The 17,664-nt window shown below is 42.4% G+C and overlaps 3 protein-coding genes across 4 annotated transcripts; 1 reads left to right on the plus strand and 2 right to left on the minus strand.

The window, feature by feature from the left end:
- On the minus strand, window positions 1-6,561 carry kdelr2b (KDEL endoplasmic reticulum protein retention receptor 2b). The gene is made up of 5 exons (XM_054598765.1): window positions 6,249-6,561; window positions 4,746-4,846; window positions 4,366-4,524; window positions 2,508-2,760; window positions 1-1,265 (listed from the first exon to the last, which is right to left on the minus strand). Exons 1-5 carry the CDS (start codon window positions 6,337-6,339, stop codon window positions 1,231-1,233), a joined length of 639 nt encoding a protein of 212 aa, XP_054454740.1. The 5' UTR covers window positions 6,340-6,561; the 3' UTR covers window positions 1-1,230.
- A 306-nt stretch (window positions 6,562-6,867) lies between these two features.
- On the minus strand, window positions 6,868-11,209 carry mettl9 (methyltransferase like 9). Of its 2 annotated transcripts, XM_054599405.1 has the most exons (6): window positions 11,052-11,209; window positions 10,684-10,845; window positions 9,780-9,970; window positions 9,487-9,696; window positions 8,491-8,675; window positions 6,868-8,403 (listed from the first exon to the last, which is right to left on the minus strand). In XM_054599405.1, exons 2-6 carry the CDS (start codon window positions 10,777-10,779, stop codon window positions 8,177-8,179), a joined length of 909 nt encoding a protein of 302 aa, XP_054455380.1. In that variant the 5' UTR covers window positions 10,780-10,845; window positions 11,052-11,209; the 3' UTR covers window positions 6,868-8,176. The 2 variants fall into 2 exon arrangements, with proteins under 2 accessions (XP_054455380.1, XP_054455381.1); XM_054599406.1 differs by lacking the exon at window positions 11,052-11,209 and having other exon boundaries at window positions 10,684-10,875.
- An 86-nt stretch (window positions 11,210-11,295) lies between these two features.
- On the plus strand, window positions 11,296-16,947 carry LOC129091191 (zinc finger protein 569-like). Its single transcript, XM_054598707.1, has 7 exons — window positions 11,296-11,374; window positions 12,785-12,987; window positions 13,093-13,185; window positions 13,278-13,373; window positions 13,451-13,561; window positions 14,511-14,634; window positions 14,754-16,947. The coding sequence occupies exons 1-7, from the start codon at window positions 11,347-11,349 to the stop codon at window positions 16,886-16,888; spliced, it is 2,790 nt and encodes a 929-aa protein (XP_054454682.1). The 5' UTR covers window positions 11,296-11,346; the 3' UTR covers window positions 16,889-16,947.
- Window positions 16,948-17,664: the final 717 nt, after the last annotated feature.

Here is a 17,664-nt window from a genome sequence, read left to right on the forward strand (position 1 = left end):
TTTCCCATAAAGTCTTTATTTGTGGTGGCAACATCATGCAAAAGCTTTGGTAAGAAATTAAAAGGAAACTTGGAATGATGGGTGAAAACTAAAATAGAAGCAGATATGTCTCGAGAACTATTTCAGTGTGACAGCGTTCGTGGGGTTGTGCTCATCTCTGACAGGGAGATCTCATTCTACTGTTAAAATAACGCACAACTACGGACTCTGTTGATTGGAAACCGGAAAGAAGATAAAAACATAAATACATCTGCACCTAAAAGAAAAATTAAAGGCTTTTCTGTTGTGATACTTCACATACAACACATTACCAGTGAATACACCCTCTCTCAGACATTTACAGGAGACATCTGAAATGAATGGGTGGGGCAAAGATGTATACTTACAGGTAATATATAGTGCCCTCAATGGGTAAAAAATTGGATCTTGAAATGAAAAAAAAGCAGCAATTTACAATGATGCGTGTCCTTTGCAACCCTTTACTTTCAATCACACAAAAGCAACTCATACCGGTCAATTTTGAATTCTTTAGAACAAAAAATTCTGGAAAAGAGAATGTTAAATTTTGGCATCTACATTGAATTTCTACTCTACCAAATGCACAGGAAACTAAAATAGACAGTCATTATACATGGAAATGCATAGTGGTCAAAAATAGAAGAGCAAAACATGAATAGTTTGACCACCAAAGTTATGAGGATCCAACAAATTCCTCCCCAAATTGATTCAGGAAAAAAACAATGCACATTTATTTCGATTGCAAATACTATTACAAACGCTCGAGTCAATAATATCCCACCACAAGAAGTCCGCTTCAATATCATACAATGCCAAATCAAAGGCAATTTTACATCTTCAGCTCTTATTCACCAATGTGTCAAATCTTCAGAGTACACATTTTTCGGTAGAAAACTCGTATTTTTTTTTTTTTTTTTCTTCCTTTATACAGAGTATTAAAAAAAAAGTTAAGGCAAGATGCATTAAACAGAAATCCGAAAGGCCACGGAGCAGCCTCTGCAGGTCTTCTGATCCCGCTGATTCTGGATCAGAAGGTGGTGCAGCCAGCGGCTCCCGTTCACTCTCTGTCTCAGGCATCTTACACTGACGGGAGGGGAAGAGGAGGAAGCAGTGGTGGAGGGTGGGGTGGGGGGGGGTCAGAGGCGTCCACTACCTCTCCTCCTCCCCTCCGATCCCCCTTTATGAGTCTCCCAAAACTATCCTCTTTGGCACTTAAGCCGGCAGACTCAGCTTCTTTCCTTTCAGCACTGAAACAAGACAGGAAGGCTTTATGTTAGACACAGACAACATGACCGATTGACAGCATTCATAATAGCAACAAAACAGATTGATCGACATTACTCAATGTTTCATTCCAGTATCGGCATATTTTCTCACTGCATGCAGAAACTTATGGCCGAGACAGATTCCCAACCTCTAGAACTAGCGACCCTTTATAGCGAGACAACACTGTCTATGATTAAATTACCTAAAGAATGTTCTTTCTTACTCACACCATTTCATTCAGTATTTAATATTATGATAATACGAATTTCAATGTTATGGTGCATACTGGACTGTCTGACAGGTCTGGGGCTATATTAAAAAGGGACAGTGTGTGAAATGTAGTAGCCTCTAGTGGTGAGGTGCTTTGTCTCAGCCAGCAGTGAAGTTTACAACAACAAACTTAGATAAAAAGGCATCATAAAGACAGCTTTTGTTTTAGCTTGTTTTAAATTTTTCGTGTTGAGCTTGTGTAAACATAGCAGAGGTGGACGGGATCCTCTGGACGGAGCTGATTGAATTAGCTTTCGTTGACATGATAATGCTGGTTGAACAGACGTGTTGTTGCTTTCTCTGCCTCTGCTCTGTATGCTGACTTAGTTCCGTGTGTGTAGTGTGTGTGCTTTTGTCTTTGTGTGTGTGTAGTTGGAGGACCTAAGAGCTGTGTGCTTCAGCATGATAATAAATTACAATATTATAAAGTAGTCATAATAAGCACCAGTAGCGCTGGGGCCTATCAATACTCTGTTCTTTAATAATTTAGAACTGGTGCCTGCTTAATACCGAACATAAAGGTTATGCGTAAAAACATGAAAGGCTCTTGTTATAGCCGGTTATAGTTTGTCCGTTCTCGGCTGCTATAGAAAAAGTGCAAGGTGGAAGACTGTTCCCTATGTAGATATAAATGGCTATTTTGAGCTAACGAAAACATGATTCCTAGTTTAAAGGTGATTATACACCTATGACAACACTGTTATGTTTCTTTTCCATTTCTGCCACTCAATCCCCCTAAATATGATACACTGTTCCTTTAAAATATAAAGTTTGACATTTAACTATTAGCATTTCCTGTCTTCTACATTTAAAAAGAAGAAACGGCTTTCAGTTAATTTACGGTTAAGTACCAATCTTTTGAATGCTCAACGCAGCTCTGATTTTAAATCAGTATTGCTTGATACCTGACCATCTACCAGAGCAAATGAAAACAAAAACGCAGCCGCATTCACCTTTTGTTACATACAAATAGAAGAAATCGCAGTACAGGATGGTCTGTACCACCCCAGCAACGATGGCGATCATGTCAAAGAATCCCTCGAAGTAGAACCTCCATATCCAGTTGATGAGGTAGAGGGCTCTGTAGAGTCCCAGGAAGAACAGGTAGTGGGTGGTGATGGTCTCGGCCTCGCCGGTCTTGCTGATCATGAACAGCTGTGGCAGGATGGCCACCGACTCCAAGTAGATGGAGAATGTCCACAGAATCTGGGCCAAACAGAGGGGGAGACGGAGTGTTGGTGGGGAAAATAATGGGCGGTATATGTCTGGGTGGTATATGTCACCAATATGTGCTGACTGAATTCAAATACATTTGCATACTTGTCCTAGAGACTTTGCACCATCTTTAACTGAACAACATTGTTGTGTGTGTGTGGATAATTTCATAGCTGTAAACATAAACACTCCAAGTGTGTCCTTTCCTTCTGCTGTGTAAGTGAATGGCATTGGATGACAAGACGTAATATGGACCTAAGCCGTTGCCTAGCAATGCAACTCCTTTGAATCGGTCTATACATTTATATTTGAATGCCATTTTCCTAAATTCTAAAGAGAGAGAGAGAGAGAGAGAGAGAGAGAGAGAGAGAGAGAGAGAGAGAGAGAGAGAGAGACAAACAGATAGAACAAAACACATGTGGGCAAGCAAGACAATAAAGGTTGGGATGGTGTAAAAAAATTAATTCAGACAGGTGATATTTAAACCCAACATTGGACTAGACCGACCAAACCGGTTTAACAAACTTTGCCACTAGGTGTCATGCTTGACTTAGCCGTCGCACCCAAGTGGGACATGAGACAAAGAGAGAGCCCATGAATGAGAGTGTAGTTGCCTTCAGGGCTTTCTGCAAGACAGAGTGTTTACATGTTGCCTCATCTACATTTTTTGGCTCACCTCATTCATTGGCTTCAAATCAGTAATGTTATCATATTTGCAAAGTTTTAGTTTTCTTTGAGACTAACTATGCCATTACTCGACTAGTCACTCCAAAAAAATTAAACTTTCTAGTAAACAAACACACAGGCGGGTCCTCCAACCTCTACAGAAATTCAATATGCTTCATGTCGCAGGCCTCGGCTCTGCGAGTAACTTACGCACGGCATGGTCAGACACTAGTGGCTCCGTTGGTGCGTTTATAAACAAAAATAATATTATATTAACCCTTGTGTTGTCTTAACTTTCTGTATACACCACTTGTCCTAAGGGTAAAAAATGACCCGCCTTCACTAAACCCCTAAAATAAAGCAGCTTGATTGCATTTTAAACCCCAAATCTATTTTGCATGAAGAAACAACCTGTCATTCATTCCTATGCTGTTAAACATAGTGGCGGGTCATTTTTGACCCCTAAGACAACACAAGGGTTAAGCACGTTGTCATGTTGCCTATATTACTAGAATTGATTTTAATGTTGGTCTCTGTTCATTGAATCAGGTTGCCGTAGGAAAAGGGGAGAAATTAAAAGGAGAAATAATAAAGCAATTTGGCTGATTTTCAACTTGATGCTCTGTGTGTGCTTATTCTATTCCTATCAAACCCAGTTTAGTGACCATATGAAGAGCCGGTAATGCATTACAAGCTGGATTGAGCCACTGCTTTGCATAAAGTCAAACCAGTTTAAGCTCGTAAATAAAACCAGCAAAACCTGAATTGGACCAAATTCAAGTACATTTAACGTCAACTCTATTTGTGTCTGCTTACAGTGACAACCAGAGCAACAGCTGTCAGGTGTAAATGGAGGTTACGTGCACATTCAGAAGGGTTCCGCTGTATGATGGTATGGGGGTATCAGTGTGTCTGTGCAGTACTGCTGACCTCCAGGGGAGAGAAGTCGTGGTTAACCAGGAAAGCCAAGCCACCAACAGGAACGACCAGGAACTCCACTCTGAACGTGTCGTGGTTCCCGTCATAAGTCGCCTTGAACTTCAGATAGATCAGGTACACCGTGGCGTACGCGCATCCAATGTAGATGACCTGAAAGACACAGAAAAATGACAAACAGATATTTACTTCACCAAGTACATAATGACCCGTCATGCATTCAATTGAGGAGCAACGTCACACAAGTCTTTTGCATCTTTCACAGCCATCCTTTAGCAAACACGGGTGTGTTGGCTTGGTGTACTACTTAAGCTATAACCAAGCGTGTATAGCTTCAGGATATGAGAGTGAGGAGCAACGTGCGAGCGCCTCACCTTCATGGTGGTGTTGTAGAGAGAGATAAAGGAGGTGAGCAAGTCCAGGTAGCGAGTGGTGAACACCAAGGCGAACAGGACTTGACTCTTTCCAGAAATACCTGTGAGGAGACAGCAGTGGGCATTCAAACATCTTTACATCTAAGAAATGGGTTTATTACAAAAAAATCCCATACACAGATTCAATTCAGCTCCTGCATTTGACCCACCATAAGCATTAGGAGCAGTGGGCTGATCTAAAGCACGTGGGGAGCAACTTGGAGTTCAGCGTCTCACTCGAAGACACTTAAACCTACAGTCAGGAAGGAACCAGGGGATCGGACTACCAAATTTGTGGTTAAAAAGGACAACCCGCTCTACCAACTGAGCCACAGCCACCCCATTTATACCTAACTTCTTGGTATTTAAACGGATACCTCACAAAATGAATTCTTATCCAGAGGGCAATCCGTCCAGACAGTTTTGATGTGACTTGCTTGTGTTTTAAGGTAGCAGATGGAGCTCACCCTGGTACAACACACTACATTACATTTGGTCTGTTGTGCTTTAAATAGAAGTCATGGCATTTTAAAAGGAAACAGCCACAAACCTCACACACTGCCTCGCAAGTGACAACATGCTTCCTTCAACTGTCAGACTAGGATGGATTGGGGGGGGGGGGCATGATCAGTGATCACTGCACTGTTAGAAACAAAACATAGTCTACTTATAATAGATCAGATCACGGAGGCTTGAACAAGATTGACTTGCACGTGCAGAGCTATCTAGTATAATCTCAAGCAAACAGCAGCAATGACATAACTCAGGTGGGTGACTGTCTTGCAGAGATACGACCCTAACCTTTGACCACCGGACGAGCAGGAAAAATGCAGCACAGTCTCATTGATAACGCAGCTAACCAACCTCTTGCAAAGCCTGCTGGGCAAAATCCAAAAGAGTGTGTTCAGTCACTGACTTTGCATCTCCAGCTGACAACCTGTGAGCACTCTGTGCTGCCACGTCAGATAGGTCACGACGGGCCAACACAACGTATGGGAAGAGCACGGGGCGACGTGAAACTAGCACAATAATCCCCCCCCACCGACAATTGAAAGGAAGAGGCCCCACATGCCAAACTAACAACTGATGTGGCCCTCTGGTCCCCCTTGTCCCCACCTGACGTGTACCGCGGGGCCCGCTGCGCTGCCACGGCTAACGTTAGCTAGCAAGACAGCTAGCTAGACTTTACAGGTGGCTCTGTGTTTTTTCCTCTCCGACATGAACATAAAGTTTCACGTCCCACCCAAGTAAGCCATGTTCGTGACAGTGGCAGTGAGGGTCAGACATGATGGCTAGCTAACGTCAGTGTTACTAGCCGGCTGGCTAACGATAGCCGAGCTGGCTAATGAGCTCCAACCAGCGTCACACAACAAGTTTCACAGCAGAGACATGAAACGACAAGAAGCCTTCTGTGCAAACCGGGAGCTCGGGCAAGCTGCAAAGGTGTACGACCAACTTACTTACCGGCACAAGACCTGGTTTTCCATATTTTTAGCAGCAGGATGATGATGGCTGCTAGGTGGGAGAGATCGCCGGTTAGCCTGAAAATGTTCATGTTTGTGGGAGCTCCAGCTGAGGTGACCCGACTTCAGACTCTATGAAGAGCTCAGTTGGTCTTCGGCAACGATTAATCAATGATCTGACAGTGTTGAATGACACCGTGACACTAAAATAGACTGTTTCTGGCTTCAGAAGATGGGGAAAATGGCGAGCAAAGCGCGACGTGGCTTGGGTACGTGGCCAAGACGACGGGACCCAATGCAAGACGACGCGTCCGGACGCTCAGCCAATCAGAAGAGAGGGATGCACAATGTGCATATATTATGCTATGTGAATGCTGCCTCCAAGTTCGGTGGAAAATACAGTAAATACGAGTTTCCTCGTTCAGCTCTACGCTTCACTATACAAGGAAATGCACCAGTAGATTGATATCTTAGCTATGTGGGTAAACTACTTGACTGTAAATAAAACGGACAATTGTACAGTCTCAAAGATAATCTAAACCAATTACAAATCACATTCATTGAGTGGCATTGACATAAAAGAGGTGACAAATGTAGAAATTAATGTATATTTTTTTTTATTTGGGGACCCATATGATACTCTTTCAATACAAATGTTGCATTAATTGTGGGACGTTTTTTAATAGTGCATTTGTGCAAGATTGATTTAAAGCAAGACCATGTAACTATTAAAAGACTGAATAATATATTTTCTTACAACAAAAAAATGGAATTCAAAAGTAAAAAAATGTTGGTAAACTATAACTATATTGCTGTTTGACATTTCTTCTACTACAGCTTCAATATTTTATAGCTTTGAAAATGCACTAATCAGCATTTGTCATTTAAACAATGGGTCAAATGACATGTCATTTAAAAGGGGTTGCTTTTAGCGTTTGTAGTGTAGTGTAATTAACAAGTCTTTTGCATAACATTTATGCTCAAGATTCCATTTTAATAAGCAAGGACGGGTTCAATAATAGCCCCTTCCCGTAGCGAGCGCATATTCCAAGTTGGTCCCAGCAGCACCGACAAACTCCAGCACCGACAAACTCCAGCACCGACAAAAGTTAAGAAATAACTGTAAAAACATTTTAATTATAGTAAACTACTGCTTGGTTGCCATTATTTTACTGATATTTACTTCAGTGTTCTACACAGTACATCAGCTGACCCACCAGCAATATACAGTATTTTTACGGTGATGCTTTCACACGTTAATGTTGCTTCTGTATATGTATTTAGGTAATTGTTTCATCAAAATACTGTACGTTTTAACTTGTTGCACTGTCCCCTAGTGGTGAAGAAATCAATTAATGCAGCTTTAAACACAATGCTAACCTATAATTTACATAGGCTCGCTTTAAAAAGGCCTCATATTATTTTTGTCATCACTAATAGCAGTAAAAGTTATAAAAATAAGAATTAAAAAAATGCATTGCAATACAAGAAGTTCAATTCCCAATGGTTAAATCAAGTACACCGATTCCTTTCATTACAAAGTGAAATATAAGTACAGGATTGTTCTCATTCCAGAATGATGAAATAATAACAGTAACCCTTTGCATGGATAACAGAACACCTACAGCATAGTGACAAGTCTTAGAGGATTGGATCCTCAGTGGCATTTAAATACAGGCAATCTGCCAATCAGTTGTTTTTTTGCTTTAAAAGTAGAAGTATCACTGTCACACAAGATAGCTGGTAAATGTAGGAACTACAGTACCTGAGCTTCACAGCTGCCTCACCGTTGTAAAGAAATAGCGTCAGAAATACTGTGTTTTATGAATGACGCATATGAAAATTGCACTAAAATCCTTCCAGGAGTGACCTGACAGTACACAGATAAGGTTGGCGGGATCTCCGATAGTTCAACGTTGCATTTGGTATTCAAGCAGACTCTGAACTTTCCTCTGAGGCCTTGAGAACAAAAACTGCATCATCAAGAACGTAGTAGTCGTTATACATGTCCCCCTCGCAGAGGTACGGCAATCGGGTCACGGCTTCCACCTCAAACCCCGCCCTCCGGAAAACCTCATTGGACAAGTTGGTTACTTGCTCCTCCCATGTTTTTCCTTTTATTTTAACGTGTTCTTTAGGACGCTGCCATCTTCCTCCTGAGAACAAAAATAGATCAATAGTTCATAGTGTTTACGAAAAAAATCATATGCGCATGAGACAAGTTGTGCTGATTCCCCACTGACCGACTTCCACATAAGGCTGGAAGGGAAGCACCGCAGCCAGGATGAGTCTCCCCGTGTTGGGAACCAGCGACAGCCTGATGTCCCGCAGGAGATGCAGAGGATCGTCGCAGCGGTCCAGCAGGTTCAGACAGCTGATCACATCATACTGGAAACCAGTCTGATGCCACTCATCGATATCCAGCACTCTAAGCACGACAGAAAAAAAAAAAAAAAAAAAAAAAAAAAAAAAGGTTTTAGCAATCAAAAATGCTGTTTTTCTTTTTCTAATTCCAATTGCTTTTATTGTGGTGTGTTTATGATCAGAGGCAAAGACACTGGAAATGAAAACTTAATTCTTGTTGCACAGAAGTTTCAAGTTAGAGGGCGTAATGCGTTGTGACCCTCATTGGCTTGTCGCTTGGAATATGGTTTAATTGACAGCCGCTTAAAAGGTGTTAAATTTGATATTCAGAGTATTTATATGAACCCTTTAATTTGTGCAATATCTCCTACAATCTTTTAATTACTGTAGAAATTCTGAATATGAGTCTTTATCCTGCTGCGTCATATGTACGAGCATCCTGACTGGGAACCTTCTCCTTAAACCTGAATGAATAGCTCACTTCCCGTCTGACTGAACTGTTTATGACTGACACAGTCATGTCATAGCAGCCACTCTAATGCTGTGAGTTTCTCTTCTTAAGTAAAAAATACTGTTTTTACCCATTAATGAATTCCAGTCGCCTCCCTTGTAGTTTCTCGATCACTGTTGAGATCGGATGCTTGTGTATTGCAAATACTCAAATTAAAAGCTTACTGGGAACCAGAGCCACTGAATTTGTTTTTTATTGATATTTTAAGGTTCGAGTTTCATTAATGGTAGTTTAACACCAAACACAAAATCCCCCAGAAAAGTGGAGTAAGACATATAAACTGCAGTTGTACTGATGGAGTTAGTGTTGTAGGATGTATATCGCACTGAACGGAGATGTGAATTGGCGCGGTTTTACTGCTCACTTGTAATTCCTCCTCTGGAGATGCCATTTCATGGGTAGCGAGACCTCGGTTGCGTAGACCTCTCTGAAATAGGCACCCATCACCTCCGTGACACCCCCGTCCCCGGCTCCGAGGTCCAGGAGCCTCTCTGCCCTCCACTCGGGGTCGATCCGGAGCAGCTGCTGGAACTGCTCCGCAGAAAACACAAACATGGACCCACGCCCCAGAAACCTGGAGACAGGGAAGGCATTTCAGAGGACGATTGCACTACGGTGGGGGGGGAAAGGAGACAGGGGTGTGCCTTAGCCACTCACCCATTAATAGAAGTGCGTGAGACCAGCGGGCCGAGGACTGTTGACATGAACGAGTGGTAGAGCTGAGTGAACAGCCAGCCAGACTTCTCCATGCTCCGCTTGAGAAAAGCCTTGGTGTCGGAGTCCAGGTGGCTCTGGACAAAGTGGGGCCGCACTGATTCTCCAAGCAGGTCAGGTCCGCACTGGTACCACTAGAGGCACAGGGGAAAGAATAATACACATTTAGGACCAATTGAAGAAGCATTTACAGTAGAAAACTAGATCCAATCTACTTCCACCTTCGTGGCTTAAATGTGGATCAAACGTTCTTATAGCTGTTTAAATATGTTCCTTTTTTTTTTTTTTTAGATCTTCATGTTTTTCATGTGATTGAAGAATTTTGGACATTTCTTCATATAAACGTTCATTAACGTTGCAAATAAAAACCTTTAGGGAGCTCAACTTCCAGTGTGCAGATACGTCCCGACTTTTTTGTTGATGTTTGGCACTTTGGAGATTTTATGAGTATGATTAAATGACATGTCGTCTTATTTTTAATTATAGTACCCATGTAGCCTAAGCTCTGATTCTTCCAATGATTTGTACATTATTGGTGTTTCAAAAAGGACCAGAAAAGTCCAACAGAATCCATCCATTAATCCATCCAGAATTCATGCTCACATTAGTCGAATTGCTCAATTTAAATGTGAGAATGGAATATGCAAAGAACAGAGAATAAATCATAAAACAACAGATCAGCTCACTGAGGTCACTGATAAAACCTCTGAAGCGTGCATATTGGAAACGGTGCACATACACGAGTCTGGGATTCACTCGTGAATTGACAGTGGTTGGTCTCTCAATACAGGAACCAATCCGGACCCTGCAAGTTCACCTACCGGATGTGATTATTAATAATTCATACCTCTTGCTTCTCAATTGCGTCCGCTTCGTTCTCGCTCGCCATGTTCATAAACAGCGAACGGGCGAGCGGGCTTCGGACGTATTTCCCCGTCCACATCTTCCTGATGGACACCAGGAAGGCGACGTAACCCAGCAGCCAGGCTACAAAAATCAGTGTTTTCAGCTGTAGATGACACATAATGGACAACAACTCTGAGTAGGAAAGCGGACAGACACTGGCTGCAGTCTTGTAGACGTAAAACAGACTGGTCGGTGGATTAGCACCGACACGTGGTCAATATTAGATGGTGATAGAGGAGGTAATGGCAGCCAATTGTAAAGCAACACGCCAGGGCATGTCTCCAATCCCAAGACAACAAACACACAAACCTGGGGGTGCGGTGGGTTTTAAGAAAGCCTGCTGCTATTTACTCGCCATCTTAGTCTTGTAATCCCATTGTCCTATTATTATTCCTCACAAGTCACCCAGGTAGTGTTTCACCTGTGTGGTCTCTGCCCATTGTGACAACAGAAAAAATCCACTTCCGCATAGTCCGTACTTCCTGTGTTACCGCTAAATATGTCCCCGGGTGTTTCTAAATGAGAACTCTGCCCGGCTTTAACTGCTTAACTTCATCGTTTGTTTGCCAACTCTGAGAGGAGAACACACACTAGTGAAGCCAAAATGATGCATCAGATGTCCGAGAAGACAGGTAGCAGTCGTGTTTTGCTAAAAAAAATCATTCATTTGTTATCTGGTGTGACGTCACCGCCGTGGCCTCGTTCCATAGCCTCTCAAACGTCCCGCTGCGTTGCTTTGGGGGTTTTGGAATGTTTGTTTCTTCGATAGACGTCTTTTAACGTTTTCAATAAAAAAAAAGTGAACAATAGACATATTTATAACATTATCTTTCTTCCGGTGTTTAGAGCATGAGTTAATTCTAGGTGTGAGCTTTGTTTTTGTGTGTTGCGCAGGTCCGTGGCTGCACAGTATTCCGGTTTAACGTCACACGAACGGTGCCGCTGTTATTTAAACACGTCTAACTCCGTGCTGAATCTGTCAAATTAGTGAACACTTGGCTTTTTCCCCTAGAAGTAAAACTCAAGGGCTGTATAATGGATTTAATAATGGATTTTATTTATATAGCACACTTTAAAATACAAAGAAATCTCAAGGTGCTGCACAGGGTAGAACAATCACAATAATCAAATATAATAATAAAACACTAAAAACAAACAAAAAAAAGCTAGGGTAAACTAATATTTGGCAAAACTGTCCTAATAGCCAGTCAGCTAAATTTAAATTAATTAATTAATTTAATCATAATGAAATCTAAGAATATCTATTAAAACCGAACAACCACCCAAACACAAGCAATCCAAATTATCAAGACCCTAGGGGAAGGCAGAGAGGAACAGGTGAGTTTTAAGACTTGATTTAAAAGCGGTGAGGGAGTCTTAAGGCCCTGATCTTCTCCGGGAGCTCATTCCACAGGCGTGGCCCCAGTGAAGAGAAGGCACCATCTCCCATGGTAGCCAGCTTTGTCCGGGGAACCGCAAGGATGTTGGATTTTCCTGACCTTAGTGTCTTGGATGTGGTTTGAGGGGTGAGGAGGTCCAGGAGGTAGGTTGGACCGGTACAGCTTATGGCCTTGAATACTAGCAGAAGTACTTTGAAAGTGATGCGTTGTTTTATGGGAAGCCAGTGGAGGGAGTGGAGGACTGTATGAATCTACTCTACTGCGTTGAACAAGTTCTATGCGTTGTATTCAGTTCTTCTGTCATTTTGATCATTTTCTTCCATTAAAGTATAACTGTGAGGGCTGAAGCAAGCAGTGTGTTGAAACGTTACTACCAAACTCAATAACGTGCTGTTCGTGATACGTCTGCCAAATGAACAGACCAAAATTCGTTGTAAAAAATTATGCTGTACAAGTAAAAATGTAGTCCTATTGGGGGTCTTATTATTTGCTTATAGCTAATTGAACCAAGAAATACCCTCTTCTTCAACCTCTAACTTTTATTTTTTTTTATAGCAGTCTATTCTACTGGCACATTCATCACAGATTGTTTTTCTTAATCATCAAAAAATAAACTCAAGTCATTAATCTCTCATAATCTAGCTCCCCCTCTGCCCTTGTCCTGTCTGCGTCTCCTGGTCCCACCACTTCGGCTGGTCTCTGCAGCCATCTGGGAAACTGTCCAGCAGAAAGTTGTGGCCAATTACGGGCTGCTGGACGACTTTGTGACAGCAGTCACCCAGATTGTTCCAGAGCTTCTCAATCACAGGCAGAGGTGTTTGCTCAGCCTTGGCCTCCGGGCTCAGGTACTGTATGAGGAAGCTGGTTCAGAGACACACAACAACTCAAGTGTTTGCTCGTCTTGTACGGCAAATATTTAACACATTTGCCACTGTTTTTCTTTGTTTTAGCTGACACTGGAGTTGTGTCGCCCAGATCAGACAATAGACATTAAGACCATTCAGCCACACCTGGACATAATCACTTCACTATGGAACACAGAGGTACATTCATCTTTATTTCACACATTCTGTGGTTTATATTCTTAACTCTTTATTGACAACCAGAACTTACTGACTTTTGCCCTTTATCACAGATAAGTGATTCAGGGGATGGGTCGTGTGCACCCAGCCTCCTCGGTCTTATTCACACCCTGCTGAAAGACCAGGAGGAGAGGCAGCACTTCTTCCAGGTAGGTGTCTCTGGTTGTGGGACTTTGATATTTTTGTATATCATGACTGCTCATCAATGTCACTTGCTTAATTTTAGGACGTTTTCCCGGTGAGATTTGGAGACAAGTACTCTGAAGATATACAGATGTTTGTGGAGATATTCCTCTCGCAGCTTGACAAGTTACTTGTTGTACCAAATTATAAACAGGTAATTTACAATTTTGGCACACTATGCGGTGAAGACATTTTGAACATTTATGGGACTTTACCGTGAAAGAATAGTTCATAATTTCTTGGAATTACACTTATTTGCTTTCTTTCCAAGTGACATAAGTAGGTTTATATTAACCGCAAGTCGCATTAAGTTTGAAGCTGGAGTCAGAATATGATTAGTCTAGCTAAGCGCAAAGAATGGAAATTGGGAAACAGCTTTCCAAACCATAGACTGTATATAAGAATTGGTTTCCCAACTACAGTTCTGAAGCCTTGAGTTTGGTACACCAGCCGTCGCCATCATGGTTTTTTCCATCTAGAAGTAATCATAGAGGGTGGAGTTAAGTACAACCATACGCTGAAAAATACTTTTTTAGGCAAAATATTCTGATTATCTTTCATGAACTGAAAACCCGCTTTGAAAGGGTTAAAGTTCTAAGACAAAAACACAGACAACAGTGTGGTGGCGACCTGGCAATCACAAGGTTGCAACTCCCTAAAGCACACCCTGCTTTATTGTCTATTTTACTGTAAAATGACCGTAATTTACTAAATGAACATCATGCTGTATTGAAGAAGAATTGAAAATAGTGACTGAGACCATAAATTCATGTTTACCATGTTTACTGAGGGAATAAATCAAGTGAGAAGTAGAGTCATTTTCTCATAGACTTCTATACAATCAGAATTCTTTGTTTTTGCAACCAGAGGAGTCACCCCCTGCTGGCTAGTAGAGAGAATGCAGATTTAAGGTACTTAAACATTGGTATCCCTTTTCAGACCTGGTGGTCGCTTCCTGGTCCACAGTTTATAAATACACCTACCTCAATCTATAGAGCTCACTAATAAATACACTGTAAATTGTCAAACTAATTCTTGGAAAGAAAGCATTTTCCACCAAAATGTTAAACAATTCAAATGATATGATCCTTTTCCTTGAGCAGGTTGCCTGTATGTTCAGCGACGTGCCTTCAGTTCTGTCTGAATGTGTGAAGTCTTTCTGCCAATCTCAAGAACTTAAGGTTCTCCTGGAATATCAAAAAGATCTCAGTCAGCTAACTAGAAGTGGTAAGCATGCAGTGCAGTTTGAATGGAAAACTGACATAATGGTTGTACAAATTTATGGCAGAGCTATTATATCAGTGGCTGTTTATCTAGCAGTAACTGTGTGTATTTCAAATTTTCAGATAATCAAACAGTTGGCACCAGCATTTGTTCAGCTCTCTGTCTGCCACCTTTGAAAACAGCCTTGACAGAACAAGAAGAAACGCCACTAGAAGTAAATGTGTTAACCGATTACATGGAGGCATTCCACAAAGAACTGAGAGTGGAGACCGCTACACTGGGAGAGAGTGCAGATGATGTAAACACGGAGAGAGAAGAACCAAAGAGGAGAGAGACCAAAGGCTTGGAGAATCAGTCATTGGTTAACAGTGGAGAAAAAGTAAAAGTAGATATCTCACGCTCTGTTCAACATGTCGAGTCTTTGGATGGGGATAAGATGAGTGTAGACTCTTGTGCTGTTGAGGTCCAAGTAGCTTATAATGTAGAAATTCTGGCTCAGGAGACTGTTACCACAGAGAATAAGTCCTCTGTTGAAGACTCAGTGATCAATATTAGAGAGGACCAAAAAGTTCAGCCATTGGTTAGAACTACAGATGACAGTGAGTACATTGTCATGAGCCCTAGTGAGACGAAAAACTGCACGAAGGATGAAAACTCCAGCACAACAATTGACGGACAAGTGCAAAACCTCAACGTATCTAACGTAGTTCTGTCGCCTGTACTGTTTACCCCTGTTGTGGTCACATCCCAAAGGCCAGTCAGAGAATCTCGAGGTCTAAAGGTGAAAAACGTTTCAACATTCAAAAATGAGCAGACAAAGAAGGATCCTCGAGTCCCGTCAACTGGCAAGACTTGTCCCACATGTGGTAAGACATACAGTCGCGCATCAGATATGAGACGACATCAGAGGACCCACACGGGAGAGCGGCCTTTCCGATGTTCCCGATGTGAGAAATGCTTTCAGTTCCAGCACGACCTGAAGAGACACGAGTCAAATGCGTGTCGAAACGCTCCGCCGCAACAGCCTCAGAACTGTTCCTCTAAGGCGCACGAAAAAAGAGATGCTCAAGACCCAAAGCAAGGGAGAGTTCGAGGCCAACTCCAAACTCAGGGTGTCAGGACTTGTGAGAAGGAATGTGGGATGAATCAGAAACAAGAGGAGGTTCCTTCAGGAATGGAATTGCCTGCTCCCAGCCAGCAAGATCCCCAACCGTTCAGCAGCAAAGTCCAGTTAGGAGATATGAAGGAGCAGAGTCAAAAACCTCATTGGGGTAATCAGAGGGGCAGGAAATCAAAGGACCTCAAGCAGAGAAACACACATAAACCCGCCGATACCTCACTGTATTGTGTGGAATGCAACAGGTCTTTCCCAGACATGGCGAGACTTAAAACGCACAATCTGAGACACAAGCCTCGTTCCTGCACTAAGTGCGGTGAGAGTTTCAAAGGTTTCATAGACCTCAACCAGCATTATGTTGACATGCATGACTTCAGAGGACCTTTTCCCTGCATCCTATGCAAACAAACTTACACAGGTTTGAGAGGTCTGATCAGGCACGAGAGGTTCCACACGGGTGACCTCCCTTTCAAATGCCCCAAGTGTCCCAAAGCGTTCGGTTTTGCGTCCGCCCTGAAGCTGCACGACCGGACTCACACAAAAGAGGCTCCGTTCCTCTGCTGGGATTGCGGGAAAGGTTTCAGGTCCAACGCGGCTCTAAAGAGGCACAGGCTGTGCTGTCACAGCGGCACCATGGAAAAGCGCTTCTGCTGCGAGCACTGCGGACAAGCCTACGTGCTCAAAAGGAGCTTGGACCTCCACGTGGCCAAAGTGCACGCCGGCGTTCGCTACCCTTGCTCCCGCTGCGGCAAACTGTTCCGAAGTGCGAGTTCGCTGACGAGGCACGATCTGACCCACACAGAGGAAAGGCCGTACTCGTGCGTTGAGTGCGGCAAGAGTTTCAGGTCGGCATCCGAACTGAAGATACACACTCGCTACCACACTGGGGAGAGGCCGTTCAAGTGTCGAGAATGTGGAAAGGGGTTTGTGCAGTCCTATTACCTCACCGCACACATGAGGATGCATACGGGGGAAAAGCCGTTCAAATGTCCGACATGCAACAAATGTTTTAAAAGCACGGGTATTTTGAAGAGACACCAAATGACGCATACAGGAGAGAAACCCCATAAATGTTCAGCCTGTGAAATGGCATTCAGTCGGCCAGAGCTTGTAAAAGCTCACGCAAAGAAGTTTCATTAAATTTAAGAACAAAAAAATAGTTTTCTTTGATTTGTAAGTAATTTAAATCTCTCAAAAATATGTCAGTGTAAGTAAACTCTTGTTAATTTCAATAAATGGTCTTTATCATTATGGTTTGTTTGTCAAAGTCCTTATCAACATCTTAATCATATCCGGTAAAGTTCCATACTTTTCTTTCCATTAAAAGGAACAGTGTGTAACATTTAGGGGGGATTAATTGGCAGAAATGGAATATGATATGCATAACTAGGTTTTACACACACAAAATGACTGTAATGTAATGTAATCAGTGTATAATGACCTGAAACTAAGATTCTTATGTTTCCATTAGTTTAGGGTGGTCTTCCACTGTGTCCACCATGTTCCACCACTGTGTCGTCACGCCATGTTTCTACAGCAGCCCAGAATGGACAAACATTAACAAGACTGTCCCTAACAAGAACCCTTTTGCGTTTTTACATTACCTAAAAGGTAGGGACGGGTACTGAACTCAGTATAGAACTGGTGCTGAATTATTAAAGACAAGAGTATTGTCTGCTCTCTCTCTTGGGCTGAGCTACTCAGACCACCCACCCACACCCACACACACTTCAGTGAATCAGGTTAAGTGAAGATTACTCGAGCTGACGACACTTACACTCGTTACTAAACGTGCAATAAAACATTTGCGAGTACTTTATCATTACATCTGTTAACAAGCATGAACATGTAAACGAAAGTGAAACCCAATTCAATCGGCTCTGTCTGCAGTCTCTCATCCAACGCTGCTAAGTTTA

Source organism: Anoplopoma fimbria, chromosome 5 (assembly GCF_027596085.1).
Source record: "Anoplopoma fimbria isolate UVic2021 breed Golden Eagle Sablefish chromosome 5, Afim_UVic_2022, whole genome shotgun sequence".
Lineage (NCBI taxonomy): Eukaryota > Metazoa > Chordata > Actinopteri > Perciformes > Anoplopomatidae > Anoplopoma > Anoplopoma fimbria.

Excerpts from the sequence above, each read along its gene's own strand:
- kdelr2b (XM_054598765.1), bottom strand. The coding sequence starts at position 6,339 with ATGAACATTTTCAGGCTAACCGGCGATCTCTCCCACCTAGCAGCCATC. Across the intron at positions 4,525-4,745 it reads TCTACAACACCACCATGAAG|GTCATCTACATTGGATGCGC; the intron begins GTGAGGCGCTCG and ends TGTGTCTTTCAG. Across the intron at positions 1,266-2,507 it reads CTATTTGTATGTAACAAAAG|TGCTGAAAGGAAAGAAGCTG; the intron begins GTGAATGCGGCT and ends GTCTTGTTTCAG.
- LOC129091191 (XM_054598707.1), top strand. The coding sequence starts at position 11,347 with ATGATGCATCAGATGTCCGAGAAGACAG. Across the intron at positions 11,375-12,784 it reads TCAGATGTCCGAGAAGACAG|CTCCCCCTCTGCCCTTGTCC; the intron begins GTAGCAGTCGTG and ends CTCATAATCTAG. Across the intron at positions 13,186-13,277 it reads CTTCACTATGGAACACAGAG|ATAAGTGATTCAGGGGATGG; the intron begins GTACATTCATCT and ends CCTTTATCACAG.
- mettl9 (XM_054599406.1), bottom strand. The coding sequence starts at position 10,860 with ATGTGTCATCTACAGCTGAAAACACTGATTTTTGTAGCCTGGCTGCTG. Across the intron at positions 9,697-9,779 it reads TCACGCACTTCTATTAATGG|GTTTCTGGGGCGTGGGTCCA; the intron begins GTGAGTGGCTAA and ends CCCTGTCTCCAG. Across the intron at positions 8,676-9,486 it reads CTCCAGAGGAGGAATTACAA|AGTGCTGGATATCGATGAGT; the intron begins GTGAGCAGTAAA and ends TGTCGTGCTTAG.